The sequence below is a fragment of the Anarrhichthys ocellatus genome, unplaced genomic scaffold (genome assembly GCF_004355925.1).
Source record: "Anarrhichthys ocellatus isolate YVR2014 unplaced genomic scaffold, GSC_Weel_1.0 scaffold11, whole genome shotgun sequence".
Classification (NCBI taxonomy): Eukaryota; Metazoa; Chordata; class Actinopteri; order Perciformes; family Anarhichadidae; genus Anarrhichthys; species Anarrhichthys ocellatus.
In genome coordinates this window covers 983,587-1,002,701 of record NW_022280041.1, presented here as the reverse complement: position 1 = coordinate 1,002,701, position 19,115 = coordinate 983,587, and the positions used below count along the sequence as shown (strand labels likewise).

General features: G+C 42.3%; 1 protein-coding gene across 3 annotated transcripts in view; it reads left to right on the top strand.

Annotated features, from left to right (window-relative positions):
* The window catches only part of nhsl2 (NHS-like 2), a 99,047-nt gene that overhangs the window by 62,960 nt on the left and 16,972 nt on the right, over window positions 1-19,115 (top strand). For all 3 annotated transcript variants that reach the window (XM_031851214.1, XM_031851216.1, XM_031851217.1), the window contains exons 3-4: window positions 14,025-14,167; window positions 16,531-16,777. In XM_031851214.1, the coding sequence (XP_031707074.1) occupies window positions 14,025-14,167; window positions 16,531-16,777 (390 nt within the window). The remainder of the gene's footprint in view (window positions 1-14,024; window positions 14,168-16,530; window positions 16,778-19,115) is intronic.

Genomic DNA, 19,115 nt, shown 5'->3' with positions numbered 1-19,115 from the left:
TCTGTCGTTTGTGTTTAATTTCTTTTGTCACTCTGCTTTTTTATTACTGCGCACGTTTCGCTGCGCTTCCCACTGTCGGGTCCCATGTGTGTTTCCAGTTTGTACACCAGTGTCCGTTTGTGTTGTGTGTGTCCATCTGCTTGGGTGTGTGTGTTATATAACACTGAAGCAACCAGCTGTACTCTCTCTCTCTCTCTCTCTCTCTCTCTCTCTCTCTCTCTCTGGCCATCCTCGGCATCGGTCTCGCACTGGCTTCGGCTTGGTAAAATATTCATCCTCCTTCCCCGCTCCTCAACACACTCTGCCCTCCATATTTATGAAGCTGGCTGCCGTCCTCCGGTGTTAGACGGATCTGCCACGTCTTCTGCCCGAGATTTGTGTGAGATTTATTTCACCGTGGCTCCCTAAGTGGGCAACAGTGAAATCCCGGCCAGTGTTCTGGTGCTCTCGTCTTCAACACGCCACCATAGAGCGATCAGTATGCAGGTTCTCTCCATACGAGGGACGGTTTTGCGCCTCTTTTTCTACTCCTGATTGGATTCATGTGTGCACATTTACTTTAATTTTAGTCTTCAATTATAATTAACTCGCCCCATTCAACAAGTCCTCCAGACTAAATGATAGAATATGTTGTCTCTCATTGTCTTTAAAGAAACTTCCATAAAACGCTGTGACAGAAAAGGCTTCACGGTCTGCCACTGCTTCGGTTAAACCTCTGAACCCCGAGCCGCTTTGGGGCATCACGTCTTTCTCTCTGTGGTCTTGATTTTCTCTGCAATGATAAAGTGGAAACATCACAATCATGACTAGAAGTAGAGGGAACTCTAAGATGTCTTTTGTGAAGAATAACACAGTTATAATAACATAAATCATAAAAACGAATGTTGAATTTCTTTGATAATTTATTTTACATAAATTGGAAAACAATGGAATATTTATATCCAACATTTCTCCAAGTGCCCACAAGTGTTACCAAAGTGGGAAAATAAATGGAGAGTCTACGTTTTATATATAAATATATTGAACTGTTGACAATTTTACAACCTCTACTTCCAGCCACTCCTCTCCTCTCCTCTCTCCTCTCCTCTCCTCTCCTCTCCTCTCTCCTCCCCTCTTCTCTCCTCCCCTCTTCTCTCCTCTTCTCTCCTCTCCTCTCCTCTCCTCTCCTCTCCTTTCCTCTCCTCTCTGCTCTGTGTTCAGCAGCACTTCAGTCAACGTTTTTGCGTTTATCCTAAATTCACCAAAAGTCACCATTAGATAATGCCTCATTAACATATTTAAACATACCATTTCAGAAAACTTGTAATACAAAAAATAATCATCTAAATGTGAGTAATGAACTGAGGTTTAAAACCCATTCTGTACACACCCGTGACTCAAATATGTAAACAACATGAAACAATCATTTTGAACAAATTATGCAAATTAGGTTATGAATATTAGACATTGTGAGTCAGTGCCTGTCTGCTTTGTGAACTTGGGGCCTGTTTCTCATTATTGATTTGTGAGCAAAGCTAAGATGCACGTTACAAACCTGGTGGAAGCCTCGTGTTTCACAGACGATTGTCCCTTTTTTAGAGCATTCATTAGGTACATGTGGTTCCTCAGGGCTCCTGCTAACTCAGGCACGGGTCATTAGAGCGCTGTTTGGTTCGACAGGTGAAACAAGTCAAAATGAATGAGTGGACATGTTGACAGTCGCAGCTTGCATGTCACAGCTCTGGTGAAATGGGCCCCTGCTCAAACCTCACAGTTTGCTTTTGGAAAACCGGTGGGAGGACTCCCCCCAAAAATACAGTTTTAATCACATTTTCTGCGCGCTGTGCTATATTCAATTCTGCTCCTGGACACAAACTGTTGGACAGGATGTCTCCTTATTTCACATGGCCTCCTCTTAACAGGATGAAGACTCATTTCCATAATTCAGCTCAGTTAAGAGACCAGCTTTCTGCAGCTTCTATCACCGTCTGCTGGAGTATTTTCTCCAAAAGGTACTGTGGCAGACGTGTTGTTGTATTTCCGTTGTTAGACACTAGCATGACTATAATCCCAATTAGATTCAGGATCAGAAGGCAGTTTAACATTGAAATATTAAAAGGAACGACCACAAATTATTGCTTACACGTAATCTAAAGCCCAAGAACAATGTCTTTGCACTTCATTATGTTCTGCATTATAGCCTACGTGTCTATGAAACTGTTGCAAAGCAAAAGCAGGCTACATGCAAGTGTCTCAAAACTGCATTCCCTCTAATGTCCACCAGGGGGCGACTCCTCTGATTGTATAGAAGTCTATGAGAAGATGACCCTACTTGAATTGAGTAGTTTTGTCCCAATACTTTTACATTTTTCTACTTTTAAATAACATTAACATGTTTGTGTTTTCCGTCCCCATTAACAGTCTGCAACTGAAGCTCGAGTTTTTTTGGTTGCCATGCTAAAATATTCATATGCTGCTCTTTTGTAGTCATATATTATATATTTAAAGCTCAGTATTGTACTCCACTTACGGCAGATATATTGTATTTTAAACAGGTTGATAAAAGGAAGATTTGTCACTTCTCTGCACTCGGCCCTGCATACTTATGAAAGCTTTACAGCAGACAGATTTGCATCGTGTATGTTTTTTTCTGCGATCCATTAATCAACAGCAAAAAAATATATTGAAATGATTCTTTCAGTGAACTTTTGTATTTAAAGTTTAGCTTGTGCCATCCATTAACCGACCAGACCGGATATTTGCACGTACAACGATCCATTAAGCGACGCTCAAATATTCATCCTCGACCGCCTCCTCAGCACTCGACATTTCACTGACATTCTCTTTAGTGCAGGTAACTGCGTTTGAACAAACGCACACACATTCGCAGGACGTGTATGACGAGTTTAACTCGACGCAGCATTTGTGTTTCTGCTGATTAAGTAGAGTCTTGTTATTTTGGAGTGTGTTCCTCCGACATTAGCATTAAACCGACGACATAAGCAGTTACAGCCGGCCTTGAGTTGTATATAATCTTTGCCATTATATTGGTTAAGCTCTGTAATGAATGTGTGTTTTTTAATGATTTATAGCAATGTATTGTTCTGATATGTGAATTACCCTTTGATATAATTCACAATAAATATTAGAAGCAATGCTATTTAATGTCTTCTAATAAAAATTAAACACCGATCATCACATTATATAAGCTGCCAGGTAACGTATGTACGTGCAAACCTTTAAATCAACCGCGGATTTTATTGTTCAAACCAAGTGCACACAAACACAGAACCCAATAGTACTGCGGTGGTTAGGCAGCACCTGACTTCTACTGATGACGAGTAGTCAAAATTGGATTAAAGACCTCACTGACGCATCCGTGCTGTTAACAAATTGAGACGAATGGACTGTCGTGCACATTCATCTGCACCGTTTAGTGCAGCGCTTCCTGCTATTTCCAGGTTGGAGAGTTAACGTCGGAGCAGTTTAAATTTGATTTTGTTTCCCGTTCGCCGATCAGAAGGCGGACAGAATAGTTGTGCAAGCAGCAGTTTGTAGGATTAGAGGCGAGTCGCTGGGAAGATGAAGGACAGGATGGTCTTTTGATCACTACTGTTCCTTCTCTGAAGCGTTGTGTAAAAAGAATCCACCACTAATTCAAAGGACACTTTGAACCTGCGTCCATATCCAGAAATCGACACTGTTAGTAAACTGCAGTGATGCAGGTATTGTTTGCGTTGCACATTTAGTATTACAAGGTTTTTCATTACATTTGGGATGTTGTTTGGTAAACTTCACGATACTTACTCAGGTTTCATAATGCAATTCGGCCAAGAGTGCTACCGTGTTATAGGAATATCTCAATCTGTCTAATACAATTTTTTCGCTGGGGATACCCGTTGAATAAATGAGCAGAAAGAACTAGCTGAGATTAACACTCTCGGCGTCGGCCAACAGCTCTTAACTGTCATCAAAAAGTGTCGTCCGATGCTGGTCACACAGTAGCCAGAGGGCCCGAGATACTGATGTGTGAATGTTGTGTTATCCATTACAGAAAAGCCACAAGCTTGATGTGGCGTTGGAGAGTTGGGGAGTTGGAGAGTTGGAGAGTTGGGGAGTTGGGGAGTTGGAGAGTTGGGGAGTTGGAGAGTTGGGGAGTTGGGGAGTTGGGGAGTTGGAGAGTTGGAGAGTTGGGGAGTTGGGGAGTTGGAGAGTTGGGGAGTTGGAGAGTTGGAGAGTTGGGGAGTTGGAGAGTTGGAGAGTTGGAGAGTTGGCGTTGTCGTGCAAAACACCTGTTTCAGAGCTGACGTAAAACAAAGGATCGGATCGGGCTCAATAGCTCAATACAGCCGATACTGATCAGTTAAAAATAGCCCCAATACTTATCTTTGACATCGAATCGTGACAATCCCTAATAACAAGCATCACTCTTCTCTGAAGGCTTTCTGAGATGTTGGAACAGCGTGCTCACATCAGAAAAACCGATGTTTTTAACAGTGAAAGCACTACCATATCGTCTAAAGAGCAGGTACAAATGATGTATTGTGTTGTAGAGTTCTGTGGATTTATACCATTATATGCTGTTGTATTAATAGGCAAAAACTATGACAACAAAGAGTACGCAAACATTCCTGCATACTTCGGGCCATATACCATAAGCTGTAGGTACTGTGATACTGGCTTTAACACACACTCCTATCAAAGCTGTGTCACACTTCGGGCTGGAATATATTTTTTCCCAGTGGAGGTCAGCGGTATCATCGGTGCTTAGAGCTAGATAAGAGCTAGCTGTCGTCTGCTCTCATTTTTATTTAAAACTCAAGGCCAGGATTAGACTGCAGCACATGCATCAGCAGCAGCACAATAAATACTCTTCACTTTGTAATTGTGTTTGCACCCTTTATTACCTTTTCTTTCCTCCTCTCTTTGTGCGGATCAGTGTGCTTCGGTCCATCTCACCATATCTTATCTTCTGCGACAGCACTCGCCCAAATATTTAAAGTGCTGTGACCTTTCCCTCACAGTGGACAATGTGAGGTGATGTATCCGGCTGAACTTTAAAATGTCACAGTAACTCTTTATGTGTGTCAGAGGAGCTCCGAGTCAATGCAAACAGTCCAATAGACTTTCCCCCGTCCGCACTGACTTGACTTTAAAAGATGTCACAGTGGCCCTTTAATTGTTTCAGCGGAAGGTCTAAGCTGTTCTATCCGCAGAGCCGATGAGGTTCTGCTGTGATCGATATACATTACAGAACAGCAGCAGCATCGATCAGGTGGAGAATGTGCTGAGTCAGGAGAATGTGTCAGCGTCGTTTCCATTCTATAATCTCACAGGGAAGATTTAGTTCCTGTATAACATGTCACCATTTTGAGAAAGAGACGTCAACTTTAATAAATGATTTACTGTTGATTAATTGTCAATATTTGAAATGTTTCTTTTTTAATATATTTATATAATCTGAGCGTCAGGTTTTTCAAGCAGTGCATATGTTTTGATTTAGCTTTTACAAATACTGTGTTTTGTTTTATTTCATCTCAATGTATCAAACTAAAATGGACGGATGGATGGTCTATGTGTGTTTGTCCTTCGATTTTCTCGACAGCCGTTCGTCCGATCGACTTCACACTTGGCGTGTGTCTTGCTGAGGACCCAAATACATGCTGTGTCCAGTGTGAAGTTGTTTGGATGAGCGGTTCCAGCAACACTGGAGGCCACTGCACTAGTTGATTTAAATGGAGTACACCCCGCTGACTCTACATGACAAATACTGAGCGTGTCGAGTCTAAAGGCCTTTTACAATTATTTTATGCAAATGGTTTGTTAACACGGCGTTTCATTTAAGCAGGCGTTTAGCATTTTTGGACAAAATTGTCTCATGAAGAGAGAGCTCAAACAGCGAGGGGAGCCTTTTTTGAAGGATTTATGGATTGTTTGAACTTTTATTACAGAATGACCTTTATAGTCTGTTTGTGAACCACAAACTATTGCTTATCCTTCTCTTCAGGTAATAAGTCTGTTTATCTATCAGTCTCTCTCTCTCTATGCCCGATTGTCTCTCTGCAGAGCTTTAGGTTTGAGTGACATTGCTGTGAATCGCTTGAGACAATCTCGTCTGTCTTGTCTCTTACCATAGGGCTCTTTTAGAGAAGGTTTTCAAACACAGGCTGAAGTGTGATACCTAGATGCTATGATCCGGGTACATCTGAATCTAAACCTACCAAGCAAAACCTCAAATGGTTAGTGACGACGCTTTGGATCGGGTTAGAGGTTTGGGGTCAGACCAAGTAGACTCGGAGTAGAACAGATCATCAAAACACCGAAGCAGGATGGTCAGAGCGGCGGCCATTTTTATGTGTACCGTTGGCATTGCGTCCATTGTTGCCGCCTGGTTGTGGTGCACATTTCTAGTTTCTTTAAATTAAATTATAACGCAACAGGGAATTTCAACACAGGGGTCATGATGCCTTACTATTTCCTCAAAATGAATTCCAAAAATCAGCTAGAGCTGTTCTCTGAAACTGGAGCTAGATCAGTACGGGTGATGGAGACTGTGGCAAGGCCAATAACTGAAATAGCATTGCTCGTAAAAGTAATAGGATCAAAACTAAACAGGACTTTTTCCAATACAAAAGTCTGAACGAGGATGAGACAGGAAGCAATAACTGGATAAAAAAAACAAAAACATAATTGATCTAATCCGATTAGGGATTGATCTCAAGAAGCCAGGTTTTGTTGTTTCTAAGAGATGTCTGCAGTTCCTCAAACTCTGAATGTAAAAACAGGTGAGATGACAGACTTCAATCACCGCTGCAAAAATCTCTGAATCGGGCAGCTAATTATAGATTAAGAATGCTGGTTGCAACCTGTCTTAGGTTCACTTTTAAGAATCAAAAACACAATTTCAGCTGATCATCTGTAGTTTGAAGCAAAGAACACACAACAGGAGCGATCTCCCCCCGAAGAAACTTTCTTTGCTCTCTGCAATCTACTATACAAACAACAGGTAGTCATCTGCAAATGTGCGAAAATTAACAAGAATAAGAGCTGAAATTTGTGCCCCGTACTTGTAGCAGAAAGCCTTCTTGCGGTTTCTCGTGACCAACTTAAACTAGGCCACTAACCGACCTAATCTGTCCTTCTAGGTCACAAGCATCCGCTCTCATGGTACACACATCCTAACAAACACCAGCCCCCCCTCTTTCCCCCTGTAATGGATTGATCAATTGTGTGTGTTAAATCATGAAGGACGAAGACGTGACATGCGCTCCAACACACACACGTGCGTCCGTGGCGGCGTGCACGTAGTGTACACAGACAAACAAGCGGTGAAAGAGGGGTGTTGTTCATTTTCTGTCTTCCCCCCTTTCGTCTTCATGGAAGGGAGAAGAAAGGGTGACCCAAATTTGACATGACCGGGGCGCATATTGTCAAGAATGGTTGGGTTTATCTGTGAATGGGTGCACTGTACACACAAACACACACACACACCCACACAAACACACAAATATGCAGATTTTTGTACGTAGAAAGTTGTTAAATTACATTTTAAAGTTTATTCACACACATGTTGATATGTGAGCGCATTCCGGGGCACAAACACGAGCGCACACAGACACACACACACACACATTTGTGCACTCACAGCACAATTCACACAAGCACCGAAATTAGAGACACACATGAACACCTACACACAAACACACACAATATACAGGGTAGTGATGCATGAGTGCCTGGCCTGCTTGTCTGGACAGAGGAAAAGGGGGCGGGGGTAGGTCGTACTTAATGCTGTGTTTGTGTGTGTGTGTGTGTGGGTGTGTGTGTGTGCATTAGTGGGAGTGACCGGCATACCTTTACACCCCGCTCCCCCAATAGCATCCCTCCTCTCGCCCCCCCCCCCTCATTTTCCCACCACAGTGCCCTGCAGTCATGCACTTTGTGGAGCCATGGCTGCTCTCTGAAGCGTGGATCTACGACTGTTTACCTTCCCCTCGCCGTCCGCTTTACTAGCTGCTGCTTTTCAGGACTCAAACTCCAGCCGGTTCCACGGCGCGTTTTCACACTTTCTACTTGAGAAACAAGTTTAGTTCTTTACGAGCTGATTCTGCAGGAGGCTGAGTAAATAACTCGGCAGTGGTGGAGGAAGAATCCAGACCCTCGATGTGAGTAAAAGTTGCAATACCAGAGTGTAAAAACTCTAACTGAAGTAGAAGTAAGGGAGTGTTGTCAGCAGAATGCACTCATAGTATCAAAATAAAGGTACTCCATGAGCAGCATTGTACTGATGCGTGACTGTTTAAGCAGCATGTTCAACTTTGTAGCTGTTAAAAAACAGAGCAAATTTGACCATTTTGGTTATTTTAATCATATTATTTAAAGATATTTTTTTATTATATGTTTTGTATGTAAAAGCTCACTCAGCATAATAATTTATGTAGTTTTCCAACAACATGTAGTAGAAATGGAAACATTCATTTAAAGTAGAAGTACCTCGAAATTGTGCTTTAGTACTTCTGGTATTGGGTATTGATTTCTGATGATTTGTACCGTAAGAGGTTTGTTTATCACAGTGGATTTATTAATATTCATTAAATGATTTGCTTTCTTTTGGGACAGATTAGCAACTGAGCACTTTGGGGTTCCTAGGTTGTGGTTTAACCTTTTGATTGCATATTGTCCTTTAACTTTTCCTTTTATGTTGTTATCTTGCCGTCTTAAAGTATTTCCACCATGTGCAACCAGAAATGTATTTCTGCAGTGTTTGCAGAATGCAGACTTTTCGTTGCGGGATACTTTGCGAAGAAGGGAGTAAATTTAAGACTCAGATTTTTCGCAATATCCTTGACGACGACACATTGATTGATTGACACACAAGCAGGCAAACCCATGTTGAATTGAGACGCCTGGTGCGTTCCTTATGTTGTGCGACAGAACATGATGGAAATCGATTGTAAGCGCTGAAAACAAGAAAGAAAATAAGTTTCAAAACATGTTGATGTGAGATTGATCCAAAACATGTTGGATCCATTTTTCCCGATCTTTTCATCACCCAACTTTTGGTCCAGATCAAACATCTCCTACCCTGTTAGTGCTGCTAGTTTTCGACAGATTGGGCGTTATGTTGTGTGAATTCCCTTCCTCCTCTTCCACGCTCTTCTTTTTAAACACCCACTTTCTCATCTTAACCTTTTTTTTCGGATCCTTCTGCTGCTTTTCTCCAATATTTCTTCCTCAACTGCCTCGTCTTTATACCGCTCCACACTTCTTCTTCTTCTGCTGCCTTTTCCTAATTGTTCTCTGCTTCTTCTTACTGTAATCCTTCTTCTTCTTCTTCTTCTTCTTCTTCTTATTGTCTGTTTCATTTCTCATTTGTGTCTTTTTTCTTTAAAATTCTCAAACTCTTTGAAGTTTGTCCCCTTTTCACCTTCTCCCTCTTCTCTCGCATCTGCACCAATTTAGCTCCTTGATTACTGTTTTTCTCTTATTTCATACCCTTTCTTCATCATTATTCTTATTTCCTCTTCTTCTGCATCTCTTTTATGACGACCTCTTCTCACTTCCATCTTGAAAAATAGCAACGCTTGGTCAGTGGCCCTTGGCGTCTGATATCGAAGCCCGAGGCCCCCTTTAGGCTTTCATCTAGCTCCAATGTAAATCCATCTTTATTAGACGATCACAGCAAATGATGACATTACACTGAGTAGGTCCACATAGGGAGGGTGGGCGGAGGTTTTGACAAACACAGGACTTTCCCTCAGGAGATCGTTGTTTGTGTCCCGTGTGAAACCAAGTCAACGTTGACCTGTTGTACTTGAGATTTGTCGCGTAGCAAACATGCTTATTTTTACCGAAACCACAATCTTTTCCTGAGTCTTACCAAGTACCTTTCTTCCTCTTCTCTATCAGTCTGTTCCCCCCCCCCCCCCCCGTGTCTTCGGACTTGCTGACGCCTCGCTTCTTTGGGTCGCTGCAGTCTGAATGAGATGAGTTTTGGCTTCTGCTCTCTGCTCACCAAGCGGCTGATCCTGCTGTTTTTGCATGCCAGCAGCGAGGCTCAATTATTTTTAACACTGCAAAATAGACAGTTCTCGATCATGAGCACCGGGTGTGTAATATGCTTCTATGAATACAAATAGCCAGGGACGTGTTGTCTTAAAGCAAGGTCTAGAAACGTCTCAGAGCTTCCTGAGGAATTGGCAAATGCACAGTGAAGAAAAGGTTCTCAGTTTATCACCTCAATATGAATATTTATGTCCAAACTTTAATTGCAAACAGAATAGTTTGGTTTCAAAGAGAGACAACTGATGCAACAACCGTACATTCTGCATGTTAATAAAGGCATTCATTTAAAGTTAATATATCATCTCTAGTTAAAATGCGAAAAGGTCATTACAGGGTTCGTATAATAATCCATCAAGAGCTAAAAAGACAGTGTTCCAATGGAAAATTATTTTTTTTCCTACAATTTGACAACACAAAAGTTGTTATTAATGGTTATAGTGGAATATAAAGCATTTGTAAATGATTCATTAACCATTAATGAAGCTATTTCAGTAGTTAGGCATACACCGGTTCTGTAAAGTGAAGCCAATGCTGAAGTGCCTTAAACTTGCATTCTCTCTAATGTCCAGCAGGAGGCGACTCCTCTGGTTGTATAGAAGTCTATGAGAAAATGACTCTACTTCTCTCTTGATTTATTACCTCAGTAAACATTGTAAACATGAGTTTATGGTCTCAATCTCTAGTTTCAAGTCTTCTTCAATACAGCATGATGTTCATTTAGTACATTATGGTCCATTATGTCCAAAATCCAAGATGGCAACGGCCAAAATGCCGAACTCCAGGCTTCAAAACGGTAGTCCAAAAACCAATAGGTGACGTCACGATGACTACATCTACTTCTTATATATAGTCTGTAGTTGTTACTCAAAAGACTGTCTATTAGAAAGCAGCACAGCATTTAAAAATATGAAGTGCTTACTGTGCACTGCAGCTGCAGCACATCACAGCGGCTAATACCGTATGAGTCATGTCTGTTTGTGAGTTAGCAGGAGCTTGCATGAGGCTTATTGGGATTAATGCCTTGTTTTTTGATTCTTTCTCCACGTGGGGGCATTTATTTCCAACCAGATTAAGTTGGTGAGCTGAAAGGAGGCCTGTGTCTTGGTCAGATCCTGGTCACATCCTGCGTCTTGTTGGCGTGCATGTTCCCAAAAAACTTACATTTAAAGGAACTTGATTCCAAACCATCGGAGCTTCTGCTGCGTCTCGACCACCCAAGCAGCTCGTTTCTGAATCACGTCTTCTTCTTCTGTTTCTCGTTTTCTCTCACTTGCTTTTTGTATTTGCTACAAAAACCAGAAGAGAATAAAACCTAACTGTGAACATATGGTGGAAAATTGTTGTCAGTGTCCCTCTATTGGGACGCAGAACCAGGAGCAGCATGAAGGCCTTTAGATAAAGGGAGGAGAGAGGAATGAACGACACTAAAACGCAGAAGAATCGCCTGTGAATGTTATATGTCTAAGGCTTTTATTGTGAAAGGTAAGAGGGGAAAGGAGTGGATCGTCTCTGCGCTGCCTTTGTCAAGATTGGAATAAAGTTTATATGAAGCTCAACCCGTCCTGCACAACGCGATTGATTGATGCATTGATGCAAAACCTCAGAAAAATCATCCCTGTTGCCAAAATGAAAGATTATGACACTTTTTCTCTGCACAATGTTCTGTATAAAAGCTCTAAAAACATATATTACGTGTGTTTAAAGGCAAAAATCCTCGTTTTGTGAAAACCTTTTTGTTCCAGTTTTTAAAGCTCGACTGAATAACCTTCAAAAAGCTGAAAATGACGACTGACAGTCTGTTTCGTCGTCTTAGAATCCCCGCTGAAGGTTGTGAAGGCGTGTGTGTGTGTGCAGCAGAAGCTGCCCCGTGTTTCCTCTGAAGTTTAGAGGCGTAATTACACAACAGAACGGGCGAGCTCTTGTAGATGTTTTCCCGCTGCCGGCACTTTTTAGTTGAGCGGAGGGGAGATGTCAACAACAATGATCCCAAAAGCCATTAAAAAGAAAAGTGCACAGAATCTGTGGGTGGGTGGACCCGCCCGCCCGCATCCAAAGAAACTCATCATTATCTTCTGGTGTTTTTGTGGTGCTGCTGCTGTTTATTAATTTCTCTTCATGACTCCAAAACACTCCCACGTTGCCTTCGCTCGCTCGAATCTGACACCTGACAAACTTTTTCCGTTCTGTAGACTACGGACTTTTTTGAATGTGCTTAGCAGGCGTGAAGTCTTGAGGCTTATACAACAGATGTATTCACCCTGTAAAGTGTGCTTTGCCATATGGATGCTGCAGGAAGGTAGTTCAGCAGGTCTCTTTAAGCACACAGTGATCAATACGACTGAGAACGCAGGATGTTCCAAACTGCTTTCCATTTTGTAATAGAACTGCATTTAAAGCAGCATTAATTGATGATTTTTGGCTTCTTTGAGGCAGCAGAATAAGTTTGAACATTGACAAATTGTCACTGTAAAAAGTTGTTTTGACAAACTGTCAGTTTTTACTCTTTTAGCAGATCGAGAGCAACATTAGCATTCATTCATGGTTTAGCTTTGTAGCTCCTGTGCTAAGTCCTCAAATGTTCCTTACCTTTTCGAATTGGACATTTATGAGAAATTGATTTGTATTTGAGTAAATACATTTACTCGATTCTCAATACCAATATGTATTTCGTAAAGACAACTGGAGCGACTTCTGTTTTCCGTTTTCCTGCTAGCGGCACATTTAGCGACTTATTCAGACCATCAGGGAAAAGCAAGAAATATATGATGATACATCATATCGTCCATCTGAATGTCGCTCAGATCAGATCACAGTCTTTGACTTTTGGAGCTCGTGCTGCTTTCACTGGGAAAGAGTTGGCAACTCTGCACAAAAATGGTTTTCCACAGAACTGTTGTTGTTCCACCGTCTGCCATTTCTGCTACTGGGGATCGTAACCACCAACAACTTACATTCATACTCTTTGGTAACTGGTTATAGCTACTGATGGCACCCGGGGGAAACAAAAGTGTTATCCTCTTCCTGTTTTAGCTGCGCTAATGGTTGACCCACTTCCTTTGTGCCGTAAATGATGGTGACCCGTTAGCAGGGAACCAATCCAACGTCAATGTCATATAAATGGGATTATATATACAGTATATATATGTGTGTCGATTGATGCTGAATAGGAGCTCCTTTGATTGCCGTTAAAAGTCCCACTTATGACTACATTTCCTAATATCACAGTTTGACAATATGCACAGATGTGTCACTAGTGTCACTAGGCAATGATACGCCACCAGCAAAGAATCCATATTGTTCCAGAGAGCAAGTTCAACCCAGAACTCTGTGCCTTACTGACGCTGCTGTTCCACTGAAGCTGACAGCAGGATGATGCCGGGATGTGTGTGTGTGTGTGTGTGTGTGTGTGTGTGTGTGTGTGTGTGTGTGAGCTAGAGGGCTTTAGGGATGAGTGGGGAGTGGGTTGGGAGTGTGTTTTGGGGTAAAGGATTGGCTGAGGGGGGTTTGAGGGGGAATGTGTGTGTGTGTGTGTGTGTGTGTGTGTGCAGGGGGGAGACAGAAGGGGGGAGGTGGGGGTTAGGAATCTGTTTACAATGGCCTGAGGGAGAGTCAGCCTAAGCTGCCAGAGAGGGAGAAAACAGTCAGATATCGGGAGGAAGTGTGAGAGAAAGAAGGAACGGGAAAGGGAAAAATGGAGTTGAAGAGAAGGAATGAATGAAAGGAGAGAAAATCTAAGATAAAAACAAGTAGAGGATCAGAAAGAAACGTAAAGAGTCCTTTAAGAAGTTGCAGGAGGGAAACAGCGGGGTGATGCAGAGCAGGAGTCCAACTGGATCTCTGCTCACGGCCATGAGAGAAAGGAGATCTGGTGTGTGCGTCAGTGCACTTTTGTTTTTTTGTGTGTGCACTGTTGTTGATGCTAACTGACTTTTGTTTCTGTGTGTGTGTGTGTGTGTGTGTGTGTGTGTGTGTGTGTGCAGACTTTGAGGAGCAGTTGTACGACACCAAGCTGACCGGTCAGACTTTCCGGCATCCGTCCTCGCAGAGCTCCGACGACGCGTCCACCTCACTCAGCCGATCGCCCGTCTCCCTCAACAACAAGAGATCGGACTTCATCTTCCTGGTGAACACACACACACACACACACACACACACACACACACACACGTGCACTCATGCTTATTCGATCATAGGGCGCCCTCACACACCAAATGCCATCTGTCTGGTGAGGAAACACACTCGTGTTTAAGTGTCATATACCATTGTTTTGAAGCCACACACACAAAATGACTTAACTCAAAAGAAAAACACACACACTTCTCGTCCTCTTATAGTCTCCAAACTAATCACACTTCTTGCAAGTAAACGCACACAGAAACCACAACGTGTCCACCTCACTTATTCTTTCTCACTTTCCTCCCCGAACAGTGAGAGAGCAGCCTTCACATTCCCACTCAACTCACTCAGTCCCACTCATTCTGCCCTTTCTGGCCTTTTCTCTCCTCCACTCTTTATTTCCTGCACTACAGTTTCTCTCTAAAGGTATTCTACACTTTGGTTTCTCAGCTCAGTGAACCAGACATCAGGCATTTAGGGGTTTGTTACCCACCTCATTTTAAAGGAGAGTGGAGTGGACCCCTTTAACGTCTTTTGTCCTCGCAGTAGAGGATATAAATCCATCTCTTCTGCCCCTTTTTCACAAAATACAGTGTTTAAAACGCCTCTTAGATCCGCTGTAAACACTTCGTCACAAAGCTGAACAATGGTTGTTTATAGAATATTGGTGTAGATTAAATATAAACAACGTAGAACAAACCGTTAAACCACAGACCTGATTTCAGGTTTCCAACCAAAAGCCCATTAAAACAACAACAACATTGACTACAAGCCATTTCCTGGTTGTAGGCCTGAAGCACTCTTGTGTTTAAAAGTTATTTTGAATGGAAGTCTGGCTTCCTCCGTCACTAAAGCACTAATTTCAGTGTCACTAACACTGCTGCAGCTAATACTCATGTTGTGACAAAATGCCTCATTGCCTTTGTTGTCGTCCCTTTTTTATATCAAAGACTATTGTACAATATGTCCCGCCCCCTTTTGTTACATTTGTCAGAATTATTCATCATCCTTTTCACACTCTCAGCAGGTTTTCCATCAACAAATACCAAATCGTTCGGTGTCTTCCAGACGGAAATATCTCTCATGCTTGATCAGATATTAGAATAGCGAATGGCATCCGTGCCATTAGTCAGTTAGCTCATGCTCTTTGAAACGCAACGTGTGAAGAAGTACAAAGGATGAAACAGACGCTCTCCATTCCTATTCTTTCCTTCTCTGCCTTTGCTGCTAACAGCTCTTAGTTTATTTTCCCCAAACTGTGTCGTTGCGGCAGCTTGACGGACTCCCACGGTGATTTTTACTGCAAGATGGCCGCACATTTCCTGCATACTGGCGCTCCGTTTCCTTTGGGTAAGCTGTTAAACAGCTCTGTTAAGTTAATGCCTCTCTCTCTGTTTGGGCTAATTTCAATTAGAACTTTGGCAGATTCCAACGAGATATCTGAAATCCTACAGTACATACACGTGGTTTTTCTCACGTGTATTTCATCGAAGAGGCTACAGAGTGAAGTGTTTACCCTCTGAAGCTGTTTGGGTTTCATGGCCTGGCTATATGAATGTAAATCATGAGACACGTACTGTGTTTATTGTCGTTTCTTATCTGTTTTAGCTTTCCTTCCTCCCACTGGCATTGAAGCAGCTTAAAGAGAGCTAAACATTGTATTCTTGTGGAAGTAGAGGAGTAGTTGACCTCCATCAGGCTCTCTCGTCTACTCGGTTGTATTGAATTTTGCTGTAATTAAATTTTTTCTACACCAATTTAAAGAACAAAAACCCTGTTCTTTAATTTGCTAAATAAGCCAGAAACATCAGCTTTGAAGGAAGTTTGAAGTACGGTACCAGATAATTAAATCGGGGGTCTACAACAATGTCCTCTTTTCCTCCGGGAATCACACATTTGTTGTACAAAACAGTTTGGGACCAAGAAGGAAACAGACCAGAACTAATTGTGAATTTGTGTTTTGAAGGATTTAAAGCATAATTCTAGAAGATTGAAACCATTCACATCGGCCATTCATAGCCCTTAATCTTACCACCCAACTCTGCAGCTTTCAGAGTCAGTGTCAAAGGAGCATTTAGCAGCTAAAAAGCCACACATTTCCCTCTGATGTTGATGGAGACCAAAGCAGAGCTAAAAGGGAGAGATTACTGCACTTAAATGTGCCCTGTGCCCAAAAACCTCTCAGAATGAATGCTGGGTGAGTAAATAGGCGAGTGTTTGCTTCCACATCATCATCCTGTTTATAAGGTTGTGTTTACAGCTTATTGCATTGACCCCAAGGGGCCAACGTGAATCAATTAATGCAGGTTTAAGCCTGTCTGAAGCAACGATTCCTCCCCACGTCTCACGCTCCCTTTCTTCTTCTTCTAGCCGGCGTCCAAACAGCTCTACGACGATGAAACCACCTCCTCTGTGTTTGGACTGAGGTCCGCGACCAACCCCTCCCCCTCCCTGACCCCGTCGCCCTGCGGGTCGGATCGCCCCCCGCTGGGTTGGAGCAGCAACAACAGCAGCAGCACGGCCACCTCTGCAACCACCGGACCGCCTGTCGCAGACAAACCGCGCTGGCAGCTCGGGAGGCGAACACCGGGTCACTTCTTACCGCTCGACGTTACAGGTAGGACGTGAAAGAAAAGTGTGAGGTCACATTTGGAGTAATGGGTACTTTATTGAGGATGACTTTCACTCTCTAATTTAGATTATTAAGAAGGTGAAATCCATTCTCTTCTTGGTTATTTGAAAAGTACACGTGAACTTTAGGAAGAAGTGATGAAGGGCGTATTCAGAAGTTGCTGATGTTGCGGTAGCTTTTTTGAGGTGATGGATGTATTGTTCAAGGCTTATCCTTTGTGTTATGTCTCTGTAAAGGTGAGGATGTGCAACAGATTCCATTGGTATGCATCTCAACAAACTGAGGCTCCGGGATGTTTTCTTGGAGACAAAGTTACTGAGGTGGTGCTGCATGAAATATTCTGGACAAAATAAGTATAGATGGCATAATATTTCCTAGTTCTTGCCTTAGAAGTTTTTGGACCGGCGCTGCTACGGTATCAAAAGGAATTCATGAATGTTTCATTGCCTGGACCTGACTGATCCTGAACCATCAAAGTCGTAGACGTAGAGTTTGCTGTAATGAAGTCGGTGTGTGTAAACATAGACAACTGGAATCCAGCCTCCACTCTTAGACATAAATGTGATAATTTGAAGAACCATGAAGGGTTCTGTGGCTCGTCCCCATAGAAAAACTCTTTCAGAAGGTTTTACCGAGAACCCAACTTAAAGACTGAACCGTCTCTCAAAGGTTCCTATGAGAGGTTCTACAAAGAACCCTTCTATGGTGCAATGGTTCGTCCCTGAACCTTTTATGGGTTGCTGAAAAAATGCTATGGCAAAGCAGCTCTTTCTAACAGCCCATCGGCTAACTAGCTAGCTAGCCCTACCACATCTACCGGCATCAAAACAGGAAGTAAGTGGTAAAGTAGTAAAGCCCGCCTCCTGCTTGATTCAATTGGCTGACTGGGGCAAGTGTGACATTGAAGACCGGTGCAACTCCAGCGTCTGGCATTCCCTTTTTGTATTCTAAGTATTTCATCTAGAAATACGGACTCTTATTCGGACAAAATAAGAGCTTGTTTTTGGCATGTTCTGACATTTTAAGTGCAAAACAATTAATTGAATAATCACATAGACAGAATAACTGATAATGACAATAATTGTTGGTTGTAGCCTTAAAAGGTCACGTAATCGACGGTGAGTGAAACTGTAGAAGGGTTTGATTGAGGTTAATTATAGGGGGGGGGGGGAGTTGAGGCGCTTGTTGGTATTGTGTGTTGGCCGTAGCCAGAAACCCTCGGGCACTACTGGCCTTTATAAGAGTTTATGACCTCAACATGAAAGTTCTGTGACAAATGATCTAAAACTGATAGATTAACACCCAAGATAAGATTGTACTGGACATGAATCAGCGTTTTGAATCAGTGTGATTGAAAAGACACAGTATAACATGCAAATAACGTATGTGGGTTATTTGATGTCAGTGCTGTCATCGCTTTATTGTTGTGAAAGAAAACAACGTCGCTGACTTTGTTCTTAATGCCTCAGAGCAAAAATACGATTCACACATTTTATGTTGTTCTCAAGGGAGTCGGTTCTTCCTGTGACAGATGTAGAAGTGAGAGTCATGGGAAATTAGACGGAAAGGAAAATGCAAAATAAATGTCAATTTTTCTCTCTTTCGAGTGCAGTATAGTTTGAATAACTTGCTGTAATCATTGCTTCGCAGTTAAACATACTTAATGTACTCTTCTACCAGTTGCCTGTATTTTAGGACTAAAGCCCTCTTTGTAAATGATCAGCTACATTTGTAATCGGATCACATTGAAGGATTCAAGGATGATTTATCATCACGCAACACAAACGGTTGCACGACGAAGTGCAGTTGTCGCCCGTTTGCTGCACAAGAAAAATGAAGTAGTGCATCTTTTAAAATTGCATCAGGAGGAATGTAAACAGCAGCAACAAAACATGAATCATGAAGGAAACCATTGGCTGTCCCCGGGTGCTGGTTTGTGGTGTTAGGAACTCGACTGTCACACCAATCACTCTGTCTGCACTCGCTTTCCATTTTATTCTGCAAGAGAAGGAAAGCGACGCAAAATCTCATCTTCCTCCTCAAGAGACTCACAGTTAGGAACATTTCTGAATGAAGACTTTCGAAACATCTAATCTTTAAGTCATGAAAAAAACAACCACTTAATGAAGGATGGAAAAAGAAAACAGATGCTCGGAAATATCTGAACAGCAGGAAGCTCAGTATCCCAGAAGGAAAGGCTCAATTTGTTTCCCCTCGTTGCTTGAACAGTTTGCATATTCATGCCAGAAGTCGTAACTCACAGGTTACACTGGAGGATGTAGACATGCAGTACACACACACACCCACACACACACACACACAC